At 43.5% G+C, this 25341-nt stretch overlaps 1 protein-coding gene across 2 annotated transcripts in view; it reads right to left on the bottom strand.

The window, feature by feature from the left end:
• Nucleotides 1-25341, bottom strand: part of LOC126191239 (venom dipeptidyl peptidase 4-like) — a 198283-nt gene that overhangs the window by 95970 nt on the left and 76972 nt on the right. Inside the window, exon 3 of one of the 2 annotated variants that reach the window (XM_049932045.1) lies at nucleotides 21816-22032. In XM_049932045.1, the coding sequence (XP_049788002.1) occupies nucleotides 21816-22032 (217 nt within the window). The remainder of the gene's footprint in view (nucleotides 1-21815; nucleotides 22033-25341) is intronic. The other variant, XM_049932046.1, reaches the window with a different exon arrangement.

Below are 25341 nucleotides of genomic sequence, written 5' to 3'. Positions count from 1 at the left end.
CTTCTTCCCTTTCAGGGAAGTTATTCCTCACTGTCCAAATCCTTGGTCAAGATGTTCGCATGCAAGTGGATACCGGTTCTGCTGCCACTATAATTAATTCTAAGACGTATCTTCAGTTGGGTTCTCCACTCCTGTCACTTGTCACTCGGCAATTACGGACGTACAATAAACAGAAGATTTCTCTCTTGGGACAGTTTAATGCTGAGGTATCTTACAAATCCGTTGTTCGCACTGTTTCCATATTTGTGGTTGACCAGAGCAATGATGCTATTCCTTATGCTCAACTGGATTCCTTGTCGACGACATTTTCGACCCTTTTTTCTCCTGGGTTAGACCATGCAAACGACTTTGAAGCTCATATCATGCTCAAACCCACTGCTTGGCCTAAGTTTTTTCGGGCTCGGCCCATTCCTGTGGCCCTTCGTGATTGGGTAAAATGGGAGTTGGATTGTCTCACTACTTCAGGGGTCTTGCTTCCTGTCACTTCCAGTGAGTGGTCCTCTCCTGTCATTGTCGTTGCTAAGCCAAATGGTGATATTCATCTCTGTGGCGATTTCAAAGCCACTGTAAATGCCCAATGCCTCATCGACACTTACCCTATGCCCCGTCCTGAAGAACTGTTCACTAAACTTGCTGGAGGCCAGTATTTTTCTAAAATTGACCTGTCAGAAGCTTATCATCAACTTCCTCTCGACACTGCTTCCCAGCCGTTTCTGTTCCTTAACACACCTTTCGGCCTCTATCAATACCGACGCTTGCCATTCGGGGTTGCTAGTGCCCCTGCTCTCTTTCAGCGATTCTTGGAACAGTTATTGCTCCCTGTCCCTGGGTGTATCAATTACATGGACGACATTGTTGTCACTGGCTCCACCACTGAAGAACATCTTCAAAATCTCCGCAAACTTTTTCATGTCTTACAGACTGCTGGTCTTAAGTGTAATCTTCAGAAATCACAATTTTTTCAGGCATCTATCACGTACTTGGTATTCGTCCGCTTCAGCAAACTGTCGCTGCGATCGATGCCCTTCCTCGCCCTACATCTGTTAAGGAACTGCAGGCCTTCTTAGGAAAAATAGCATACTATCACAAGTTTTTACCATCTGTGGCTTCAGTGGCTCAGCCGTTGCATCGCCTGTTGCATAAAAACATGCCTTTTCACTGGTCCGCGCCATGCGAAGCAGCTTTCCAGAAGTTGAAGACTATGCTGAAACAGGCCCCGTGCCTGGCTACTTATCGACCTGGCCAACATCTTGTTCTTGCAACAGACGCCTCTCAATACAGGGTTGGTGCCGTCCTTGCGCACTGTTTTTCTGATGGTTTGGAACAACCCATTGCTTATGCCTCCAAAACGCTCACGGATGCCCAACAAAAGTATTCTCAAATTGAGAAAGAAGCTTTGGCCATTATTTATGCTCTTCATAAGTTTGGTGTTTTTCTCTATGGCTCAAAATTTCATCTTGTTACGGATCACAAACCACTTGTTTCTTTGTTTCATCCATCAACGTCACTTCCCGACAAGGCTGCACACCGCCTCCAGTGTTGGGCTCTTTACTTGTCTCGTTTCAATTATGAGATTCATTTCCAGCCAACGGCTCAACATGCAAATGCTGATGCTCTGTCTCGCCTTCCCATGGGTCCTGATCGGGCATTAGATAGGGACGAAGTTTTGTGTTTCCACCTGGATGTTGCCGAGCAACGGGTTGTGGATGGGTTCCCCATCACTGGGGAGAGGCTGGCGGCTGCTACGGGTTCTGACCCTACCCTCTCCTGGGTTTTACGCTGTATTCAGAAGGGTTGGCCAGATAGCCCGTCTGCTAAGACTTCTGATCTGTTGCGGAACTACTACGCTTTGCGCTACTGCCTCACGGCTAGGGATGGTGTTATCCTCCTCTCCACGGACAATGCTTTGCCACGTGTTGTGGTACCTGCGTCTTTGCGTGCTTTGGTCTTGCGCCTCCTTCACCAAGGGCACTGGGGTGTGTCTCGCACAAAATCTCTGGTGCGCCGTCACGTGTACTGGGCTGGCATCGACTCTGAAATAGCACTCATGGTCACTGCCTGCAGCCCTTGTGGGTCACAGGCCGCTGCCCCGAAGTCATCATTGTCACCGTGGCCTTCGCCTGAGAAGCCCTGGGAGCGCATTCATGCTGGTTTTGCGGGACCCTTTTTAGGTACTTATTGGCTCCTCGTAATTGACGCCTACTCTAACTTTCCTTTCATTGTCCGTTGCACGTCGCCTACCACCGCGGCATTTTTTCTTTGGAAGGCCTCCCCTCTAATCTTGTTACTGATAATGGTCCACAATTTGCCTCTTCCAAATTTGCAGATTTTTGTGCTTGTCATGGCGTTATACATGTCACGGCCCCGCTGTTCCATCCTCAATCCAACGGTGAGGCTGAACGACTGGTCCGCAAATTTAAGGCTCAGATGCAGAAACTTCTGACTTCTTCTGCTGCTCCAGTTTCTGTCGTCTTACCATTTCACCCCCATGGGCGACCACAACCCGGCTGAGCTCTTACATGGCCGACAGCCCCGCACGCTACTTCATCTTCTGCGGCCTTCCACCTCACGGCCGCGGGTGCCTTCACTTGGCCGGTTCACCACCGACGACCTCGTCTGGGTATGGGGATATGGCAGGCGGCCAAAATGGAGCCCGGGCTGCATCTTAAGACACTGTGGCAGACGCCTGTATGAAATCCAGAGGGACATGGGTGTTGCAGTGCATCATTCGGACCAGCTTCGGCCTCGTGTGCTGGCAACGCCTGTTCGGAATGCCGCTACACCACCTTCGGCTCTACCTGATGCTCGGGATCTCAGCATCTCTCAATACTCACAACGCAGCCCTCTCACCGTCATCGCGATGCCAGCACAAGAACGGACGCCACCAGGAGACGTGCCCATGCAGAAACCGGATGACCATCCTCTGTCAGAGCAAATCTACTCGCCTCTTCCTCCGATGGACTCCGACACATCGCCCATGTCTCCTGTCATATCAACTGGACTTGCCGCAATGGGCAGATTGGTGCATGGGGCCCCAGCAGATTCGACCCCTACGTCTCCTGTCGAGCCGTTATCATTGGGGACACTTCCGTCCGTACGGGAAGCCTCCTCCTCGAGACTTTACAGCGAGTCAAACAATGCCTATGGACGTTAGCCATCTCCAGGACACCTCCATCAAGACCAGTGCAACAATTTCAAAGGGGGGAAAAGTGTTGTGACTCACCCATCATTCAAAGCGCCGCTGCGCAATTACACGCGTCCTCTACGTGTGGCGCTGTCTGCCAGCCATGCAGCAGCTGCGCCACCTAAGCGGCCAGCTGAGCAGCGGCCGCTAGACTGGGGCTCAGTGCTCATTCGAATGCTGATGTGTACACATGTCTTGCTTGTCAACTTACTCTGTGACTTATGTGTGTTGTGTCGTTCTGAAATATATGTGTTAAACTTGACGTTATAACAAGAGCAATAAAAAATTACTTATCATATTAAAAAAAGGAAGATAGAAAGTGCTAAATTACAAGGAAAAGAAAAGAGGTTGATGATGATGTAACAGGAATTAGAATGTGACCATCATTCTCAGGTGCCATGTGTGCTAAAATTGGGAGGGGGAGGGGGAGGGGCAAAGGAAAAGGAAAAAAAGGGGCGAGAGAGAGAGAGAGAGAGAGAGAGAGAGAGAGAGAGGATTGCAAGGGGATAACAGATCAATGGAAAACTTAGAATGCAACAGGAAACAAAACTACATATAATGAAATACCCATGTAATTAAAAAGCAGAATATGGGATAGATATGGGTTAGACAAGCATTTAAAAAGATTATAAAATAAGAATAAAGATTCTGTACTGTGTAAGAATGGAGAAATGTTGAGGAATGACAAAGAAGTAATAAAAATTGAGAAGACTATAAACTGCCACTTCGGGGGAAAATGTCTATTTACTAATTGTAACAAAAGGAACAACTGAGAAATGCCATAAACAAAAATCTGTTATAAACCAAACTGAATATAATTTATAACTTTTGATTTCTTAAATCTTTTATCAAGAAAGAAAAAGATATTCATATCACATTATAAGTGTACTAAAACAACTCAGGCAAAAAAGTAATGAGTCAAATGACAAATAAAATTTTGTGCCATCCGCAAGGCCAACAGTCACACCAGTATCGTGCTTCAAACAGGTGCAAACTCAGGGTTATGTTCTGAGGAGTGGGGGGAGGGGGGAAGGTGGAGGGATGGGGGTCATGGTTTATTACTATCTGTCTCTGTCTCCCCCCCCCCCCCTCTCCAAAACTATGTTGCCATTAACCCTACTTCAAATGTGGCACAGATGTGTGTTATTTTGTCCATAATATTATAGTAACAATTAAATATATGCTACATTTTAATACAATAACAATATGAAATCGATTTAGTACCATAAAATACTTACAATCATCAGTGTTTCACTAAGCACTACGACTGTGCAAACTATGGCTATATGAACATGTAAGTGGGGAGAATACCAGTTCTTTCAGTTGTTTCCTTCTATGTGTGGGAAGTCATTTTTTTCCATTGCTTGCAAGGAAACATTGCCAACTTGATACAATACTTGAAGGAGAAAAACATCACACTTGCAAGATATCAGTTCCAGAAATGGGTACCACATCAAAATTTGGGTCGTAATTCTGATAGTATGCAGTTATGACCTACTGAAATACCTTTTGCACACACTGGTTATTTGTCACTCTTAGCTGCCTAATGCCCAAGTGTGAAGCACTGTATGGTGAAGTGACTACAGGAGCTCTCCTACACAAGGGCTGTTGAAGTTGAAGGAGCAGAAGGTGGAACATGGAACAAATTTGCCCATTGTGTTTCAAAATCTTGTTTGGGAACTTATTCTACACAGAAAATAGTAATTAATATGAGTCCATAATATGTCAACCTCATATACCTTTGATGTTATTTCGACACTATTTTCATACCGGTATTCTGCAGCTATGTGCCTCAAAATCAAAATGAATAAACCTAAGAAACTGAAGAATTATTATGTAATAAAGTTAATGATTTTCAGTTCACAATTTAATCATAACAATCACACTGAAGAACAGCTCAACTCCTGCAAATGTACTTCACTTTAACAGTTCTTGCTTCATATCCAAAGAAAATAGTGCATAATAGTGATGTTAATAATTAAATAGTTCTAAGCAACTTAATGATGCCTTCATTTATTTCATTCATTTGCACTGCATGAATCATAATATAGAAATGTTCAAAGCAAAGAGATCTAACTGCAGAATGGCTGACTTATTGCTGTGCATATATCTAACTGCAGAATGGCTGACTTATTGCTGTGCATATCTCTATGATGGTTCGGACTGACTAGCAAGGTGAGCTGTCATTTCCTCTCATGGACTCTGTTGCCCAGTTATTACTGAGCCACTGCTGGCCCATGAATTAACTGTGCCTGCAGTGTAGTGTTATAACACTGTCATGCCAGCACAGATACTAAAGCACTGATTAAGGACATTCTTACACATGCAACACCCTAATTTTTGGATCCAGCATTTCTGCAATGCTGGCAGGAATAGTTGAGGCTACAAAAGGAAGAACAGCAGCAGCAGGAGCAGATAGACATTGATGAACAAGATTTTGTAGTTACTTTGTGCCCTTGTCCCAATGTCAGTGGGCCAGGTGCCAAATGTGCAGTTTTCTTGTCCACCCCCAATGGGGTTTGCTGGTTTTATGAGACTATGGAAAGGTAAAGTAACCCATGGTCTGGGGTAGCGTCCTTGATCAGTAATCAAAACATCCTTGATCCAGAGATTGAAGACTGCTGCCACTTAAATTTTGAATAAAAGTTATCAGCAATGGCAGCCCAAGACTTCCAGCATAAGACGTTGCCTTGCCAAAGGGGTGGAGGAGCAGCAGGAAAGGTTCAGGGCATTTGCTTTCTCTTGGGGTGAGAAGCTGCCCCTAAAGGCAGAAGAATCAGCAACAATCAATGGCACAAGAATGCAGAAGGCAATGGAAACCACTGCATTAAAGACACTTAATGTGTATCCACAGGACATGTAGCCTGTGACTGAAAAAGTGACATGCTGATCTCTCCATTGGCAAAAAGATTCCAGACTAGTCCCCCATTTAAATCTCTGGGACAGGACTGCCAAGAGGGAGATGACCATGAGAAAAAGACCATGAGAAAAAGATTGAATAACCAATGAAACAGTAATGTTCACATATCCATGCTGATATCACAAGTTGAAGATGAAGAGATAGAGAAAGTTGATATAAATTTTAACTGGGTAATTCAGTGCATAAAGGGAGATGAAAATCTAATAGTCATAGGGTTGGAATGCAGTTATAAGAGGAGGAGTAGAAGAAAAAGTTACGGGGGAACATGGGCTTGGTACTACGAATGAAAGAGGAGAAAGAGTAACTGAGTTCTGCAGTAAATTGCAGCCAGTAGTGAAGAATACTGGGTTAAAGAATCACAAAAAGAGAAGGTACACTTGGGAAAGGATGGGAGATTTGGGAAGATTTCAGCTAGATTAAATCACAGTCAGAGTCAGAAATTCTGAAAAGCTTGAAGTTCTCTGAGACTATGGATACTTTGATAAGGAATAACTCAGTAGGCAGTTCAGTTGAAGACAAATGAACATCTGTAAACAGGGCAATCACAGAAGTTGGAAAGAAAACCATAGATTAGATTAGATTCAGTTTTCATTACACAGAACCAAAAATGAGATGATTCTTGTGGGTGTGGAACAAGGCAGAAAGTATAACATAAAAAATATAGATAATTTGAATATAATACTCACTTCCCTGATCATTGGTCAAAAGCTTGTCAACTATGTGAATACATTATAGTAAACTGGAACTGCTAATATTTACAGAATTAATAAACTGTCAGAATGAAACATACTTATGCACTTTTAATAAATTAATCAACACAAAAATACCTAATCTTGACTGTTGTCGCTAAGTGCTATCAAAACTGAATTCCAACATACTGTTTTACTTAAGCTGGTCTAACAATCACTATTAATCATAGAATGATGGCTTTCATGACGCAATGATATAGCTGCTGGTAAACCTTTCAGGATGTGAGGTCATGGTCCAAGAAACTCTTCTGTTCCCGACATTTCATCCAGGACTGTGCTGGACATCCTCAGAGGTGCTCCTCCACTGAGTCTTGCCAACTGACTGGTCCAATGTCCGAGAGCAACATATGTACTGTAGGAAAGGGGGGCATGGTCAAAGCAATACATGATGAGCAGAGATAATCTTTGTCAAAGATAAAACATCTGAAGCAGGCCTTTGAGAAAAGTGGCTACTCAGGGAAAGAGGTAAAGAGAAGTTTGTGACCAATACTGAAGGTCAACGATGAACCACAGTGATGGAAAAATACAGTTTCTCTTCCTTTTATTAAATAAGTAACAAATCAGATCAGTAAGATTTTAAAGAGACAGGACATCAGACCAGGTCTTTAGACCAACAAAGAAAATAAGTAGTCAAGTACTCCGATCTCTGAAGGATAACACCCTCCTCTGTTGACATGTGGTGTATACAAAATTCCATGTTTGTGTTTATATTGGAACTACCAAGAGGAGCATAAAGACGTGGCTAAAAGAGCACAAAAGTCTTTGCCAACCAGGAAAAATAGAGAAATCAGCTGTAGCAGACCATGCTCATCAACCAGGAAACCAAAATGTGAAGTTTTCTGAAGCAGAAATATTTATCTACAACAGCAAATTATTATCCATGAGTATGTAGAGAAGCCATTGAAATTTTTAAGCATCAAGATACTTTTAATAGAAAAGAGGAAGAAATTAAACTTAGTGACATATGGGGAGTAGCTCTGCGGAATCACTAGACAATTTTATCTTTGACAAGATGATAATCTATAGTTAAGTTTTATCTTTGACAAGGGTTATCTCTGCTCATTACGTGTTACTTTGACCATGCCCCCTTTCATACAGTATATATGTTGTTCTAGAACATCTGACCAGTCATTCGGCAAGACTCAGTGGAGGAGCACCTCTGAGGATGTCCAGCGCAGTCTTGGATGAAACATCAGGAACAGAAGAGTTTCTTGGACCACAACCTCACATCTTGAAAGCTTTACCAGCAGCTAAGCCACTATTAAGGTATCCATCTATAGAGTACAAAAAGTTGCCTACCAAAAAGTCTTTCAAACTCTGTTTAAACTGCATTTTATCTGAAACCCAAATTTTTAATGGTTACTGCCAATTTATTGAAAATGTGTGTTTCTGAATCCTGGACCCCTTTTTGGACCAAGGTAACTGATTTTGTGTTTTTATGTAGATTGTTCTTATTCCTAGTATTGATACTATGTGTTGAACTGTTGGTTGGAAAAAGAGACACATTATTTGCAACAAATTTCATTAAGGAATAAATATATTGAGAAGCAGTGATTAGTACACCCATTTCATTGAACATGTTTCTACATGATGTTCTTGAATTTACACCACAAATGAGTCTTATTACATGCTTTTGCACTCAAAAAACTATTTCTTGATTTGACAAGTTACCCCAAAATATGATCCCATATGACATAATAGAATGAAAGTGAGCAAATTATAAATTTTTTTTTAAATATTTGGATCTCCCACATCTGACATCATTTGCATTGCAAATACAAATTTGTTTAGGTGCTTCAGTTATGTAGTATGCCCTTCCCAACAGAATTTATAATCAATTTGTAATCTCAGAAATTTAACATAATCAACTGCTTCTATCTACATGTCTTCACATGTCACACACATGCTGAAAGGAAATCTTCTACAGGGTCTGAACCATGTGCAGTGGATCTTTTAAATTTTTAGTGACAGAAATTAGTTTTAAACCCTTTATTGTCAGTGAAAATTTGATTATCAGACTTTTCTAAATCTGCATGTGACTTGCTGTTGTATCATGTGCAAACAAAATGAACTTACCATCTGGCAATGTAACAGGTGTGGTGTCATTTATGTACTCAAGATATAGCAACAGACCCAAGATGGAACCTTGAGGAACTCAGTATATAATTATTTCCCAATCAGATGAAGACTGATTGCCTGCTACACAGGTATTTTGCAATCACAGCTTTGTTTCCTGTTAGTCAGGTAAGACTCAAACCATTTTGCAGCAATGCCAGTGACACCATAATGTTCTAATTTAAATTAGAGAATGCTGTGATTCACTCAATCTAAGGCTTCTGACAGGTCACAGAAAATGCTAGGAGCCTCTAATCTGTTATTTAATGAATTAAGTACATTCTCACTGTATGCATAAATAGCCTTCTCCATATCAGAGCCCTTAAGCAACCCAAAGTGTGACTTATACAATGTATATTATTTGCAGTAAAATGCTTAAGAAGCTTTTCATATATTTTTGAATAAGCTGGCAACAGAGAAATTGATCAGTCGTTTGATGGTATCTCTTTATTCTCCTTTTTGTAAAGAGGCCTAACTTAAGCATATTTTAGCATGTCTGTAATAGTTCTGCTGATAAGAGATTGACTACACAAATAACTTAAGATAAAACTCAACTCACATGAACACTCTTTGATTAATTTCTCTGATATAGGTACAAAGGTGGTAACTGTGGAGAAACCATGGGTAACAAAAGAAATACTTCAGATGATCAATGAAGGAAGGAAGTACAAAAATATTCAGGCAAGATCTGGAATACAGTGAGACAATTCATTTAGAAATGAAATACACAGGAAGGGCAGAGAAGCAAAGACAAAATGGCTGCATGAAAAATGTGAAGAAATCAAGCAGTGATGTTGGAAGAAGTTACTCAGCATATATAAAAATCAAAACACTCTCCATTTAAATGAAAAACAAGGGTGGTGTACCCAAAGTGCAGTGGGAATTCCACTGCTAAATGCAGAGGAGAGAATGGATCGATGGAAAGAGTACATTGAAAGCCAATATGAGGGGGATGACTTGTCTCATGATGTGATACAAAAGGAAACAGGATTCTACATAGAAGAGGTAAGGGATGCATTATTAGAATCAGAATGTCAAAGAGCTTTGGAAGACTTAAGACTGAATAAGGCAGAAGGGATAGATAACATTCCATCAGAATTTCTAAAATCATTGGGGTGAGTAGCAACAAAATGACTATTCATGTTGGTGTGTAGAATGTGTGAGTCTGGCAATATACCATCTGACTTTTGGAAAAATGTCATCCACACAATTCCAAAGATTGCAAGAGCCAGCAAGTGCAAGAATTATCACACAGTCAGTCTAACAGCTAATGCATCCAATTTTCTGACAAAAAGAATGGAAAAGAAAATTGAGGTTGTGTTAAATGACAATCAGTTTGGCTTTAGGAAAGGTAAAGGCACCAGAGAGGCAGTTCTCACATTGCATTGGATTATAGAAGCAAGACTAAAGAAAAAACAAGACATGTCCATAGGATTTGTCAACCTGAAAAAAGTCTTAAATGTTAAATGGTTCAAGATGTTCAAAATTCTGAGAAAAGTAAGGGTAAGCTATAGGAAAAGACAGGTAATATAAAATATGTACAAGAGCCAAGAGGGAACAATAAGAGTGGAAGACCAAGACCGAAGTACTCAGATTGAAAAGGGTGTAAGGCAAGGATGTAGTCTTTTGCCCCTACTGTTCAGTCTATGCATTCATGAAGCAGTGGCAGAAATAAAAGAAAGATTGAAGAGTGGGATTAAAATTCGAAGTGAAAGGATATCACTGATAAGGTTTGTTGATGACATCATCATCCTCAGTGAAAGTGAAGAAGCAACTGAATGGAATGAACAGTCTAATGAGTACAGAAAATGGATTGAGAGTAAATAAAAGACAAAAATAATGAGAAGTAGAAGAAATGAGAATAGTTAGAAACTTAATATCAGGACTGGTGATAATGAAGTTGATGAAATTAAGGAATTCTGCTACCAAGCAGGCTAACACAGGCAAAAAGGGCATTCCCGGCCAAGAGAATTCTACTACTATTAAATAGAGGCATTAATTTTAGGAAGGCTTCTGAGAATGCATGTTTATAGCACAGGATTGTATGGTAGTGAAACATGGACTGTGAGGCAGCCAGAAAAGAAGAGATGTGGTGGTCCAGAAGAATGTTGAAAATTAGATGGACTAATGAGGTATGGAACGAGGAGGCTCTCAAAATAATTGGTGAGGAAAGGAATACATTGAAAACACTGACAAGAAGAAGTGAAAGGATAGTAGGACATTTGCTTGGACTTCAGGGAATAACTTCCATGGTAATAGATGGAGCTGTAGAAGGTAAAACTGCAGGGGAAGACAGAGATTGGAATGCATCCAGCAAGTAATTGAAGACATAGGCTGTAATGCTACTCCAAGATGAAGAGGTTGGCACAGGAGAGGAATGCCTCATCAAACTAATCAGAAGACTGATGACTCAAAAAGAAAAAAAGAAAAAAAAAAGGTTCCAAAATCTGCAGCCCTACACTGGGGCTGAGGAACTCCCCATTGATGAGCTTTTTCATTTTCTGATGCAGTATTTCACACGAGAAAAGAAACAGCCAGGACAGTCATATGCAGCCTGGATCATTGATTTAAGATCTCTTGCGCAAGTGTTCTTTTAAGTGTCCCAAATGTGCTACCTCTTGTGCAGACCCACTAATTCATGATGTGATTGTCTGGCTAGTGCCTGATCCTGAGGGTCAGACTAAGGTGTTGATGTTGTGTAACCCATCTTTAACTGTCATTGTCCATATTTTGGACCACATGAGCTGATTTCAGCTACAAGAAATTTCCTTTCTGATAATTGACAAGTGGCACAATTAGGTGTGCAAATTAAACAGCTTGAGTATTCTGTGGGGTACCCCAGGTGGCCTTATCTCCTGGTAAGTCACCATGTATTGACACCACTGACAATTCCAATGAAGTCGCATTGCAGCACTGGTTATCTTCACCCACACCAATCTCAGCAGGTTTATGTCAGCCGTAGCACCGTAATTCCAACTTTTGGTGGTTTTTGGAGCCTCAGCATCAGTCTTCTTCCACTCACTGGGTAATCCTGTCCCAATTGTCATTTGTTGCATGTTCATCAAGACTGCCCACACATGGTTGTCATGGGTGAGATATGCTATCAACTGTTTGTGACTATTTTTCACACATCAACTTGTGTGATGCCTACCTCCAGTTGCCACAGGAAAATGGCTCTTGGACCTTCTTGGTCCTCAGTACCTCCTTTGGGCTTTACGTGTTTAATCACTTGCAATTCAGAGTATTGTCTGCACTGAGAATTTGTCAATGATTTTTGCAGCAGTTGATTCAGGACATTCCCTATAGTATCAGTTACCTTGATGACATCTGGGTAATGGGCCTTACCATAGAGGAGCATTTACAAATCCTTCTATCAGGTATCCAATGCCTGCCAGAGAATGGCCTTTGTTGCAAACTGGAAAGATGCACTTTTCTCTTACCAAAGGTGCATTTTTTGGGACATGTGCTTAGCTGCAGGACAACCATATTAAAGCTATTGTCAACCTGTTGGTGGCCAAGAACCTGAAGGAACTACAGTCATTTTTGAGTAAAATTTCATATTATGCTTAGTTCGTCCACTGTGCCCCATACATCTGCCACCCTCATAAATGGCTGTCTAGATGCTTTCTGCAACTCAGGGTAATCATTCATAAATCAAAAAGAAAGTGCCAGATATTATTTTCAGAGTTAAAAAGTCTCATGTTTCCTGGTATGGGGTGAGGTTCTTCCTCATAATGACCTCAAGTCACTGATTTCCTTATCTGGCCCTTGTTCCAAGGTGCCTGATAGGACTGCCCACCACCACCAATTGCAAAAGTGGGCCCTCTTCCTCAGTAACTACTGCTATGAAATTCATTAGCACTCTACCACCCAGCATCCCAATGCTGATGCACTATCACTGCTACTGGTGAGGCCCAGTCCAGAGACTGATCAGAAGGAGGCTCTCGTGTTCACATTGGATGGAGCCTTGCAGCAAACCCTGTCAGATTTTTCACCGACAGCACGAGAGGTTATGACACACTTTTCTGGAAAGCTGCTTCAGCAATCCAGATTGATTTGCTGGAGTGTGCACCCTCACATAATCCAATTGATGTAAGCATCACACTGGGATATGACTTGTAAGAAGGCACTACTGTGACATGACATCTATTGCCCTGGAATCAATCTTGACACCGAACATCTGGAGTGTGCCATTAGGGCTTGTGCACAGAACCAGGCTGCACCACTGCTCTAGTTTCCTCCTTGGTCTATCCCAGTGTACCCTTGGAACAGGGTGCACAATGATTTCATGGGCTCATTTTCAGGCAGCATAAGGTTGTTGGTGGTCCATACATTGTCCAGTTTCCTATCCATAGCCAGTCTGTCCACCATGTCATTTGTTCACATGTTGCTGGTTATTTTTACCATTGAGTGAGCCCTCAGCACCCTTGTGTCTGATAACAACAGTTTGTGTCACAGGAATTTGGAGACTTTTGCATTCATAACAGTATCCAGCAAATGACTATCACCCTATTTCATTTGGCTTCTGACTAAGGGATGGAGCATTTCATGCACACATTCAAGATGCCAATAAAAAATCAGTGTCTGCTTCTTCCTATGACAATGCATTGTTGAGTTTTCTGGCTATGTACTAGGTGATGTTGGTCAGTTGTGCAGTCTGTTTGAATGTTTACGTGGGCTTCCTATGACAATGCATTGTTGAGTTTTCTGGCTATGTACCAGGTGATGTTGGTCAGTTGTGCATTCTGGTTGGATGTTTACATGGGCACCAGTTGTGAGGTCTCCTGAATTTGTTCCATGCTGAACCACATACCATGGACCATCATGTTCCACTACAGTTTCCTACCATGGCCATCATTTGGACCTGTTGCTATGGTCTGTGGCAGGGGTGGCTGCCGCTTGTTGTTGTAGTGGGCCACAATGGTTGGTAGCTGTTTGTGGTGGATGTCTGAAGGGCTCAGCTGAGCCTTCATGCAAATCAGTTGTGCACATGTCACACAGAAACGTCACTGCCATGGTCTTCTGGTCTTCTGGCTGCCAGGGTTGGTCATGATGCTGTTCCAGGTGCAGATGCCCACTTGCAGCAGTGTACTTCCCTACTGCCACCCCTCTGCATCCTCTGGTGTTCTTCCATTTCCTGGAGTCTTGAGTCCCATTGAGGCTTGCACCTGCACCTGCTGATGTGGAGCCCATGGATTTTGATCCACCTCCTACTCCTCCTCCTCCTCCTCATCCTCCACCTCCTTGCCCCACCTCACTTATGGAAGTGGCCTTGCATCTGCTGCTGCCAGTGGACCCTCAGTTCCCAAGCCCCTCTGCCCTTTCAACCTTGCAGCAGATCTATCAATGTCAGCATTGCTTCCTTCAGTGTTTGAACCACTGCCATGTTCTCCAATGTGTTGTGCTGGAGATTGCAGCCCAAGCCTGGTCATTTTCAGCCTTCTCAGACATGGAAGGATTTAGTATCCACAACAGTGGGCATTGCAATGGAGACAGATGAGCTGGTCTGGTTAGTGCCACTAAACAGTGCAGAAACCTTCCATGGAAGGCATAGGTGGTGTGTAGTATGGGCAGACTAGCTGACAGTTGTCTTTACCTGCAGACGGCAGTAAGCCAAGGAGGTCAGTGCTTATGCTGAGTTCAGCTGCCATGAACAGATTGACTTGCATGGCAAGTTTTCATTTTCTCTCACCCTCTGTTCTCTGGTTATCATCAAAACACCATTGGCCCATGAAGTACCTGTGATGACGGTGTATTGTAGCAGCATTGTCACCCCAGTACAGATATTTAAAATGCAATGTGGCAATGTTTGTTCTTTTGGAGATTTCACACATGAATATGTCCACCATGACTTTGCATGCAGAACCAGAACTCATCTCAAAAGATGATGTGCCACCACTTCTCTATCCAGTGTTGTTATGAAGACCACTTCTCTATCCAGTGTTGTTATGAAGCACATTACTGTCAGTGTGCCTCTCTCTGCTGTCACACCATGAGAAGCCATGACAATGTTTACTTTGCTGACAGTCTTTGATCCTCCCTATGTCATCATGCTGTTTGATTGGTACTTGTATTGCTGCAAGCACACCAATTTCCTGATTGGAAGTATGTGACACGGCTCTACAACAGTGCAAGTCTGACCAAGTAATTTTTCTGTCTTTGTCAGAAAAAGTCATGTGAGGCCACTGAGATCTTACATTACCTTGTGTATGGCCCTCCTGACACAATTGATTCCATATTCACGTGACAGTCATGGGATCCTGACCCAAGCTGGTGGTGGTGGAGAGGATGCAGATGGCATGGGTTGTGAAGCAGCTATTGAAATTTCGGATGTTGTGCTCTGCTGCATGTTGTGCCACTGGGTGACCCATCTTGTTTTTGGCAACAGTTTGATGTCGTAGTTGACAGCTGATCAGTTTTTGAACGAATGTAAAACAAAGTACAGCAGTTGTAGCAGAGCTGGTATAGAACATGACTGCATTCACAGGTGGCCTGACCTCTGATGGGGTAGGATAAGCCTGTGATGGGACTGGAGTAGGTAGTGCTGGGGGGGGGGGGGGGGGGGGGGCTATTGGACAGGTCTTGCAGCTGGGTCTTCCACAGAGGTACGATTCCTGTAGCAGGGGAGTGGGAGTGGCATAGAAATGGACTAGTATGCTGTGGAGGTTGGCTGGATGGCAGAACACAAATTTGGGAGGGTTTGGCAGTACATTTAGTAGGATTCCCTCATTTCAGGGCATGATGATAGATAATCAAAACCCTGACAAAAGATATAGTTCAGTCGTTCCAGTCTGGGGCGGTATTAGGTGACAAGAGGCAGGGTGCGAGTGGAAGGGGCGACAGCTGTCAAAGTGTAGCTAGCATTGGTGATTGGTAAGTTTGATGGGGACCGAGTTGTAGATGAAGCCATCTGAGAGGAGGAGAATGACATCTAGGAAGGCCGTATGATGTGTGGGGGAATACCAGGTGAAGTGGATTGGAGAGAAGGTGTTGAGGTTGTGGAGGACAAGCTGTTCTGGCCTTGGGACCAAATTATAAAGATGTCATCAATAAACCTGAACCAGACCAGGCGTTTGTAGTTTTGGGAAGCGAGGAATGTTTCCTCTAAGTTGGCATAAGAGGATGCCACATGGGTGCCCATGGCCGTGCCACAAATTTGTTTGTATATCTTCTCTTCAAAGGTGAAATAGTTATGGGTGAGAAAGTAGTTGGTTAGGAGTTTGAGGAATCTGCAGGGCACTGGGAGGGGTTGTGTTCAACACAGCAAGGCCATGGGCATGAGGGATGTTGGTGTAGAAGGAGGCTGCATCTACAGTGAAGAGTAGGCATCCTGGATTTAAGGGTGTGGAGGTGGTGGAGCGCTGGAACAAGAAGCAGTTGGTATCTTTAATTAGGAGACTAAGGTTTGGACAATTGGTTGCAGTTGTTGATCCAGGGCCAAGATTCTTTTGGTGGGGCACTACAACCAGCCACAATGGTGTGCCCAGGATTGTTAGGTTTGTTGATTTTGGGAAGCATGTAGAAGATGGGTGTGGGGGCTGTTGTTGGGGTGAGTAGGGAGTGGATTTAGGGGAGAGCTTCGGGGAAGGATTGATGGATTTTAGCAGGGATTGGGTGTTGTGTTGGACTTCTGGGATGGCGTGCTATGGCAAAGCTTGTAGGTGGAGGTGTCAGACAGTTGGTGGAGGCCCTCTGCCAGATAGTCACTCCAGTTCATCACAGCAGTGGTAGAACCCTTGTCTACTGGGAGGATGACCAGGTCATGATCTGTTTTTAGGTTGTGTAGGATAGTCCTTTCTTCTGCTGAGAGGTTGCAGTTCTTATGGGGGTCCTGTGGACAGATGGTGAGGACAGGTTTGAAGCTAAGAATTCCTTGAAGTTGACCACAGGATGTTTAGGTGGGAGTGTGGGAGAATCACAATTGGATGGTGGTATGAATTGAGACAGACAGAGTTTGATATTTGGATCAAATTGGCTATGCTTGGAGGAGTAGTTGGCAAAGAAGTGTTTCCACTGTAGGGAGCAAGAGAAGGAGAGCAGGTCTTTCACAAGTCCAACATGGTTGAACATGGGAGTGAGGCTAAATGTGGGGTTGTTTGGGGGAAGAGACCAAACAGCGAGGTCATCGGTCTCATTGGATTAGGGAAGGATGGGGAAGGAAGTCGGCTGTGCCCTTTCAAAGGAACCATCCTGGCATTTGCCTGGAGCAATTTAGGGAAATCATGGAAAACGTAAATCAGGATGGCCAGACACAGGATTGAACCATCGTCCTCCCGAATGCCAGTCTAGTGTGCTAACCACTGTTGTAGCTCGCTTGGTAGGGCTGAATGTGAGGACTTTGGACAGAACTGAAATTTCTGTGCGGCTGAGGATTTTCGTAGAGAGGTTAACATCAGTGTTCTGGGATTGTTTCGGCTCTGGATTTTGTGTGGTGTTGGTAGGGGGTTTTGGAGGGTGTGGTAGGTTGAAAAGGTCAGCAAGGCAGGGTCTGGGTGCTATGAGGATTTGACAAAGAGGAACACTGTGTGTAGGATGGGGGTTGGATAGTTGTGCTCCATGGTGGGAGTAGGATGTCAGCAGACTGGATAACTTGTGGGCAGGTGGTGTTTGGAACATTCTTCTAAGTGTTGGAGTGTCAGGATTTCATTTTGGGTGATGAGTTGTAGTTAGTGGGGATTGTATTGTAACAGTATTTTGCAGAGGGAGTGGAGATGGTTCATTGATGCCTGTGCCATGGAGATGTGTTTCTGTAGAACCGGGTTTGTGAGGGAAAGGGACTTGCAGAATTTGAAAAGGTGAAGGTCATTGTGGAAGGAGAAGTGGGATCCCGAAATAGAGATTTTTATGGTTAGGCCATTGCGAATGGGGGGGGGGCGGGGGAAGAATCCTTGGCTTAGGCAGCATTTAAGGAACAGGATATGGAACAGGGTCTTGGCTAGAGATAGTGAAACTTTTCTGAACTGCCGCAGATAAATAGAGCAGGGATAGCGCTGGGGAAAGAAGTTGGCATTGTAAATGGCAAGTAAAGGTTTCAGGTAGTTGTAGGGGGAGTTGAATACCACTGATACCTCTAAGAAGTGAGAGGAATTGTGTTGGGGGAGGGGATAGTATTCTGACTGAAGTATATCTGATCGCGTGTAATACATTGTCATGTGCGTGAAATAAATTCTATCACATGTGATTTAACATCATGTGTAAGAGATAAAAGAGAAACAAGGACAGGCAGATTGGGAGCGATATGTGGGGGAGGGAAGGATTTTGTGTTGTTGGAAGTGTGTTCTTCTGTTATCGTGAGCTGCGTGGCACAGGAGCTGTATGCGCAGCTGCAGTAACAGATGCAGCTGAAACTGCAGGGCAGCCCTATAACAAAAATCACATGTGACTACATTTATCATGGCCATTATGAAGTGTGTCATAAGAGCGAGAGGGAAGAATCGTAAGAGAAAGGATGGACGGGCAAATGAGAGGAGTTACATGAGGGAGACAGTAATGGAGCACGGACGACACGAGGGTTTGACGCAAGGGACTGCTAAGTGGTATAATAATATACGGAAAGTTCTGACCACAACTTTTGCAGCTGTCGTCCCTTATTTCTTGTAACAATCCTCTTCGATGACAGTCAACACACGCTTTCGTCCACGCTGTGACTTAGCGGATGTTGTTTATCCGCTTTCCCTGTATGTGGTATAAATCTGAGATACGCTGCCTCTAGAAACATCAAGCACTTCGGCTACCTTGGGTACAGAATCACCCACCATATGAACGTCAACAATTTGCTCACTTTCGCAGTCATGTAACTCCAACGTAATGCACTCATACTAAATTTGAAAAGTGTTGAGGACGTTGTACAGGTGCCGTCCGTGTTCAAATACAACAGCGCAACTTGCAGGCTTCGCTAACATCTGCATTTATGATAAAACATTAATTTCTTGCCGTGTTTTCATATTTTTGTAAAACCCCTGTAGGTGTAGGTGTGAATTAAGCCCTGTGAAGAACACCTAAAATATCTTATGAAACTACACTTTCCTGGAGACATACTGAGTCTCAACTTTATCTTTGATAAGGGCAGAAACTGACGTAATGAATTAAAATTTGTGCCAAGTCCTGTACTCTTCTTTAATATAATTTTATTCGGTATTGTTTGTTTCCTTTGGTCTGGCGGACGTCACATGACGTTCGTTCAAGTCGATCGTTGATTCTTTTACTTAGTTTTTTTTTTTTATTATTATTATTACGGAGGACAATCGGCCCTCTGACCGAACAAGCTGACTACCGTGCTGACGATGTACTTGAACCTAGGCTTCCTCCTTACTAGGCAATTTTGCTATCCACTACACCACTGTGACACTATGGTTAACACAGCTGCATGGTACAGGCAGGATCTCCCCATTATGTACAAAGCTGTCCTGCTGTTCCACTGTTGGAACAGAAGTGATTTCAGGCGTTCCCCAAGGTAGTGTCATAGGCCCTTTGATGTTACTTATCTATATAAACGATTTGGGAGACTATCTGAGCAGCCCTCTTCGGTTGTTTACAGATGACGCTGTCGTTTATCGACTAATAAAGTCATCAGCAGATCAAAACAAACTGCAAAACGATTTAGAAAAAATATGTGAATGGTGCGAAAAGTGGCAGTTGACCCTAAATAACGAAAAGTGTGAGGTCATCCACATGAGTACTAAAACTTCGGTTACACGATAAATCAGTCTAATCTAAAAGCCGTAAATTCAGCTAAATACTTAAGTATTACAATTACGAACAACTTAAATTGGAAGGAACACATAGAAAATGTTGTGGGGAAGGCTAACCACAGACTGCGTTTTATTGGCAGGACAGTTAGAAAATGTAACAGACCTACTAAGGAGACTGCCTACACTACACTTGTCCGTCCTCTTTTAGAATACTGCTGCGCGATATTGGATCCTTACAAGATAGGACTGACGGAGTACATCGAAAAAGTTCAAAGAAAGGCAGCACGTTTTGTATTATCGCGAAATATGGGAGAGAGTGTCACAGAAATGATACAGGATTTGGGCTTGAAATCATTAAAAGAAAGGCGTTTTTCGTTGCGACGGAATCTTCTCACGAAATTCCAACGGCCAACTTTCACCTCCGAATGCGAAAATATTTTGTTGACACCGACCTACATCGGGCGGAACGATCACCACGATAAAATAAGGGAAATCAGAGCTCGTACGGAAAGATGTAGGTTTTGATTCTTTCCGCGTGCTTTACGAGATTGGAATAATGGAGAATTGTGAAGGTGGTTCGATGAACCCTCTGCCAGGTACTTAAATGTGATTTGCAGAGTATCCATGTAGATGTAGATGTAGATGTAGATTGGAGCGCCTCGCCAATACTGACGATTTAAAAAGGGCAAAATCAAGATGGGCTGAAGTGTGAATTGAATTTTGTGCTAGAGAGGGCAATGGACTAGGGCAGGGCTTCCCAACCTTTTCAGCAGGCGGATCCCTTCTTCAGTCGAAAATCCATGGCGGACCCTTAGTCAGTCAAGAGCACAGTAACTTTAAATTTCAGAGCGAAACCCATGGGAACTGAAAGCTTCTTAATGCAAGTGCCATGTTCCCAATGACTCCCCCCCCCCCCCCCCCCCCCAAAGTATCAATAGTCTTTGGTTTAGAGATGAATGAAAACAACTTGAAATTAACGATCCAATTGGAATTCCTACTGTATCCAGACACTTACCAGTGGATTTACTCCCTTTGTTCAACACACTATAGTCTGATTAAAATTACTTGCTAACTGAAATTTCACACGATGGAGCTGTCTTCCTCCAAGAGCAATCAACGTCACGTCCAAACTGTTCGCTGTTGACAAGCTACCGCTTATGGTCTGTTCACTTCCACTGTTTGGCTACTGTTGTGTAAGGAGCATGCATATTTCGTAACAGTCTGTGTGTGTGGTTTTTCGTGAAATCCGAAGAAAAATGTTCAAATGTATGAAAAGTCTTCCTTTGGTCGTCCTCCCTCCTCATTCATTTCAACTGGAAACTTCCCTTGTTGTGAAGGCGATGGAGAAACTGCACCCTTCTTCAAAGATCCTAACTTCAGCCACCGATCCATGTTAGAAGTAATAAACTGGTCAAAAATCGACTTATGAAATAGGCAGTGCACTGACAAAGCAAGTTTTTACATTTAATGATGCCTGGGGCCGCATACGTGCCAGCGAGCGCTGTGATTGGACGACAAAGCTCACTCCGCGCATGCGTAAAAGCTTTCAGCGCCGGCGTGAGCCGGCGCACGAACGACCCCTGTACTGTTGCGAAGCAGTCGATCAGAGAAGCCGCATTCTCCGGCACTAAACAGTGTATACGTTCTCACTTAGGAACCGCAAAGGCTGCTTGGGGATACGACCTGAAGTAAAAGTACACATGTTTTTCACAAGGAAAAAAAGATGGTGATGAATTTTATTTTCACATTTTTTTGCAATAATTTTACTCATTATTTTACACAATTTGGTGAAAGGTGGCCGCGGATCCCCTAGAAAGAGGCGGCGGACCCCTAAGGGGTCCGCGGACCACAGGTTGGGAAGCCCTGGACAAGGGTATTCCTTGGTGTTTTAGCTACAATGCCAGGGTGGCTTAGTGGTTAGCGTATCTGCCTACTAATCAAATGGCCCAGGTTCAAACCCTGGCCTTCATTATTTCAGTTTCTATCCTTACCAAAAACCTGCAAATATATATTTTTTTCAAAATTTTGTCTACTACATTTCTGTATCAAGCGTCAGATTACTCTCATATTGGACAAAATCACGGTGCGTGTACTTTGTGTAGAAGACACTGAGCACTTTAGGAACTGGGCATAACTTTGCGAGAGGCACTGCTCACCTGAGACCCAGGTCGCGTTGATGGGGCGCGGCACGTAGCGGCCGTCCGTGATGTCCCGCAGACGGAAGGAGGGCGGGCGCGCGCGAGCCGGGCCCAGAGAGACGTCCTGCAGCAGCACGGCCGCCACGACCACCAGCACGAGCACGACCACGGCGATGATGGCCACGGTCGCCACGGGCCGCCGCGACTGGCCCCAGCGCGACAGCGCCGCGCGCTTCTGGGACAGAGCAAGGCCCGCCACAGGTCACACAGCCAGGGGGCCAAAGATATTAGCCGCGCTGCTTGGCTGCGACTGTTGTGGATAAGCGATATGCACTGAGGTGACAAAAGTCATGGGATACCTCTTAATATCATGTCGCATTTCCTTTTGCTCGGCGTAGCACAGCAACTCGACGTGGCATGGTCTCAACAAGGAGTTGGAAGTCCCCTGAAGAAATGCTTACAAGGGAACTTCCCCATCGCACCCCCCTCAGATTTAGTTATAAGTTGGCACAGTGGATAGGCCTTGAAAAACTGAACACAGATCAATCGAGAAAACAGGAAGAAGTTGTGTGGAACTATGAAAAAAATAAGCAAAATATACAAACTGAGTAGTCCATGCGCAAGATAGGCAACATCGAGTAGAGTGCGAGCTCAGGAGCGCCGTGGTCCCGTGGTTAGCGTGAGCAGCAGCGAAACGAGAAATCCTTGGTTCAAGTCTTCCCTCGAGCGAAAAGTTTACTTACTTTATTTTTGCAAAGTTATGATCTGTCCGTTCGTTCACCGACGTCTCTGTTCACTGTAATAAGTTTAGTGTCTGTCTTTTGCGACCGCACTGCAAAACCGTGCGATTAGTAGACGAAAGGACGTGCCTCTCCAATGGGAACCGAAAACATTAGATCGCAAGGTCATAGGTCAACCGATTCCTCCACAGGAAAACACGTCTGATATATTCTATACGACACTGGTGACGGCATGTGCGTCACATTACAGGAATATGTTGTCGACCCACTTAACTTGTACATTTCGCGAATGGGTAAAAAGATTATTCTACCTTGCACGATTTAGGTTTACTTGTGGATGTGATGATCACTCCCAAAAAAGTGATGAAAACATAAGAGTTTGTCACATAAACTGCAACAAATGAATTCAACAGTTTCACAGTCGCACAGTTTTCCCTGTGCTTTGTGAAAACATATATTTTTAACGTTTTCAAATTTTTCCGTGTGTAGACCGTCAAATCCTGCATATGTCCAAGCAAATCTGAACATGTCCTGGAATTTTGGAGAGCGAAGTTGATTATGTGTGAGTGCCTGAACTCTGATAATTGTCTGAAAATAAAAAAAATTAAACTTTTCGCTCGAGAGAAGACTTGAACCAACGACCTCTCATTTCACAGCTGCTCATGCTAACCACGAGACCACGGCGCTCCTAAGCTCAAACTATCCTTGATTTTGCGTATCTTAATCATGGACTACTTAGTTTGTAATTTTGCTTATTTTTTTCATAGTTCCACACAACTTCTTCCTGTTTTCTCGATTGATCTGTGTTCAGTTTTTCACGGTCTATTCACTGTGCCAACTTATAGCTAAATCAGAGGGGGGTGCGATAGGGAGGTTCCCTTGTTAGCCATGCTACCTTAAGCTGCCCATAATTGCAAAGTGTTAACGGCGCAGGATTTTGTGCATGAACTGACCTCTCGATTCAGTGTTCCGACACCGACAATGTTGAGTGTTTATGGAAAAAGTTCAAGGCAATCGTAAAATGCGTTTTAGACAGGTACGTGCCGAGTACAATTGTGAGGGACGGGAAAGACCCACCGTGGCTCAACAACAAAGTTAGGAAACTACTGCGAAAGCAAAGAGAGCTTCACTGCAAATTTAAACGCAGCCAAAACCTCTCAGACAAACAGAAGCTAAACGATGTCAAAGTTAGCGTAAGGAGGGGGCTACGCGTGAAGCGTTCAGTGAATTCCAAAGTAAAATTCTATGTACCGACTTGACAGAAAATCCTAGGAAGTTCTGGTCTTACGTTAAATCAGTAAGTGGATCGAAACGGCATATCCAGACACTCTGAGATGATAATGGCACTGAAACAGAGGATGACACGCGTAAAGCTGAAATACTAAACACCTTTTTCCAAAGCTGTTTCACAGAGGAAGATCGCACTGCAGTTCCTTCTCTAAATCCTTGCACGAACGAAAAAATGGCTGACATCGAAATAAGTGTTCAAGGAATAGAAAAGCAACTGAAATCACTCAACAGAGGAAAGTCCACTGGACCTGACGGGATACCAATTCGATTCTACACAGAGTACGCGAAAGAACTTGCCCCCTTCTAACAGCCGCGTACCGCAAGTCTCTAGAGGAACGGAAGGTTCCAAATGATTGGAAAAGAGCACAGGTAGTCCCAGTCTTCAAGAAGGGTCGTGGAGCAGATGCGCAAAACTATAGGCATATATCTCTGACATCGATCTGTTCTAGAATTTTGGAACATGTTTTTTGCTCGCGTATCATGTCATTTCTGGAAACCCAGAATCTACTCTGTAGGAATCAACATGGATTCCGGAAACAGCGATCATGTGAAACCCAACTCGCTATATTTGTTCAGGCTCCCAGGTAGATGCCATTTTCCTTCACTTCCGGAAGGCGTTCGATACAGTTCCGCACTGTCTCGTGATAAACAAAATAAGAGCCTACGGTATTTCAGACCAGCTGTGTGACTGGATTGAAGAGTTTTTAGCAAATAGAACACAGCATGTTGTTCTCAATGGAGAGACGTCTACATACGTTAAAGTAACCTCTGGCGTCCCACTGGGGAGTGTTATGGGACCATTGATTTTCACAATATATATAAATGACCTAGTAGATAGTGTCGGAAGTTCCATACGGCTTTTCGCGGATGATGCTGTAGTATACAGAGAAGTTGCAGCATTAGAAAATTGCAGCGAAATGCACGAAGGTCTGCAGCGGATAGGCACTTGGTTAAGGGAGTGGCAACTGACCCTTAACATAGACAAATGTAATGTATTGCGAATACATAGAAAGAAGGATCCTCTATTGTATGATTACATGATAGTGGAACCAACATTGGTAGCAGTTACTTCTGTAAAATATCTGGGAGTATGCGTACGGAACGATTTGAAGTGGAATGATCATATAAAATTAATTGTTGGTAAGGCGGGTACCAGGTTGAGATTCATTGGGAGAGTCCTTAGAAAATGTAGTCCATCAACAAAGGAGGTGGCTTACAAAACACTCGTTCGACCTATACTTGAGTATTGCTCATCAGTGTGGGATCCGTACCAGATCGGGTTGACGGAGGAGATAGAGAAGATCCAAAGAAGAGCGGCGCGTTTCGTCACAGGGTTATTTGGTAAGCGTGATAGCGTTACGGAGATGTTTAGCAAACTCAAGTGGCAGACTCTGCAAGAGAGGCGCTCTGCATCGCGGTGTAGCTTGCTCGACAGGTTTCGAGAGGGTGCGTTTCTGGATGAGGTATCGAATATATTGCTTCCTCCTACTTATACCTCCCGAGGAGATCACGAA

This window comes from Schistocerca cancellata, chromosome 6, assembly GCF_023864275.1.
Source record: "Schistocerca cancellata isolate TAMUIC-IGC-003103 chromosome 6, iqSchCanc2.1, whole genome shotgun sequence".
In the NCBI taxonomy this organism is placed as follows: Eukaryota; Metazoa; Arthropoda; class Insecta; order Orthoptera; family Acrididae; genus Schistocerca; species Schistocerca cancellata.
This window is presented reverse-complemented; position numbering and strand designations above follow the sequence as displayed.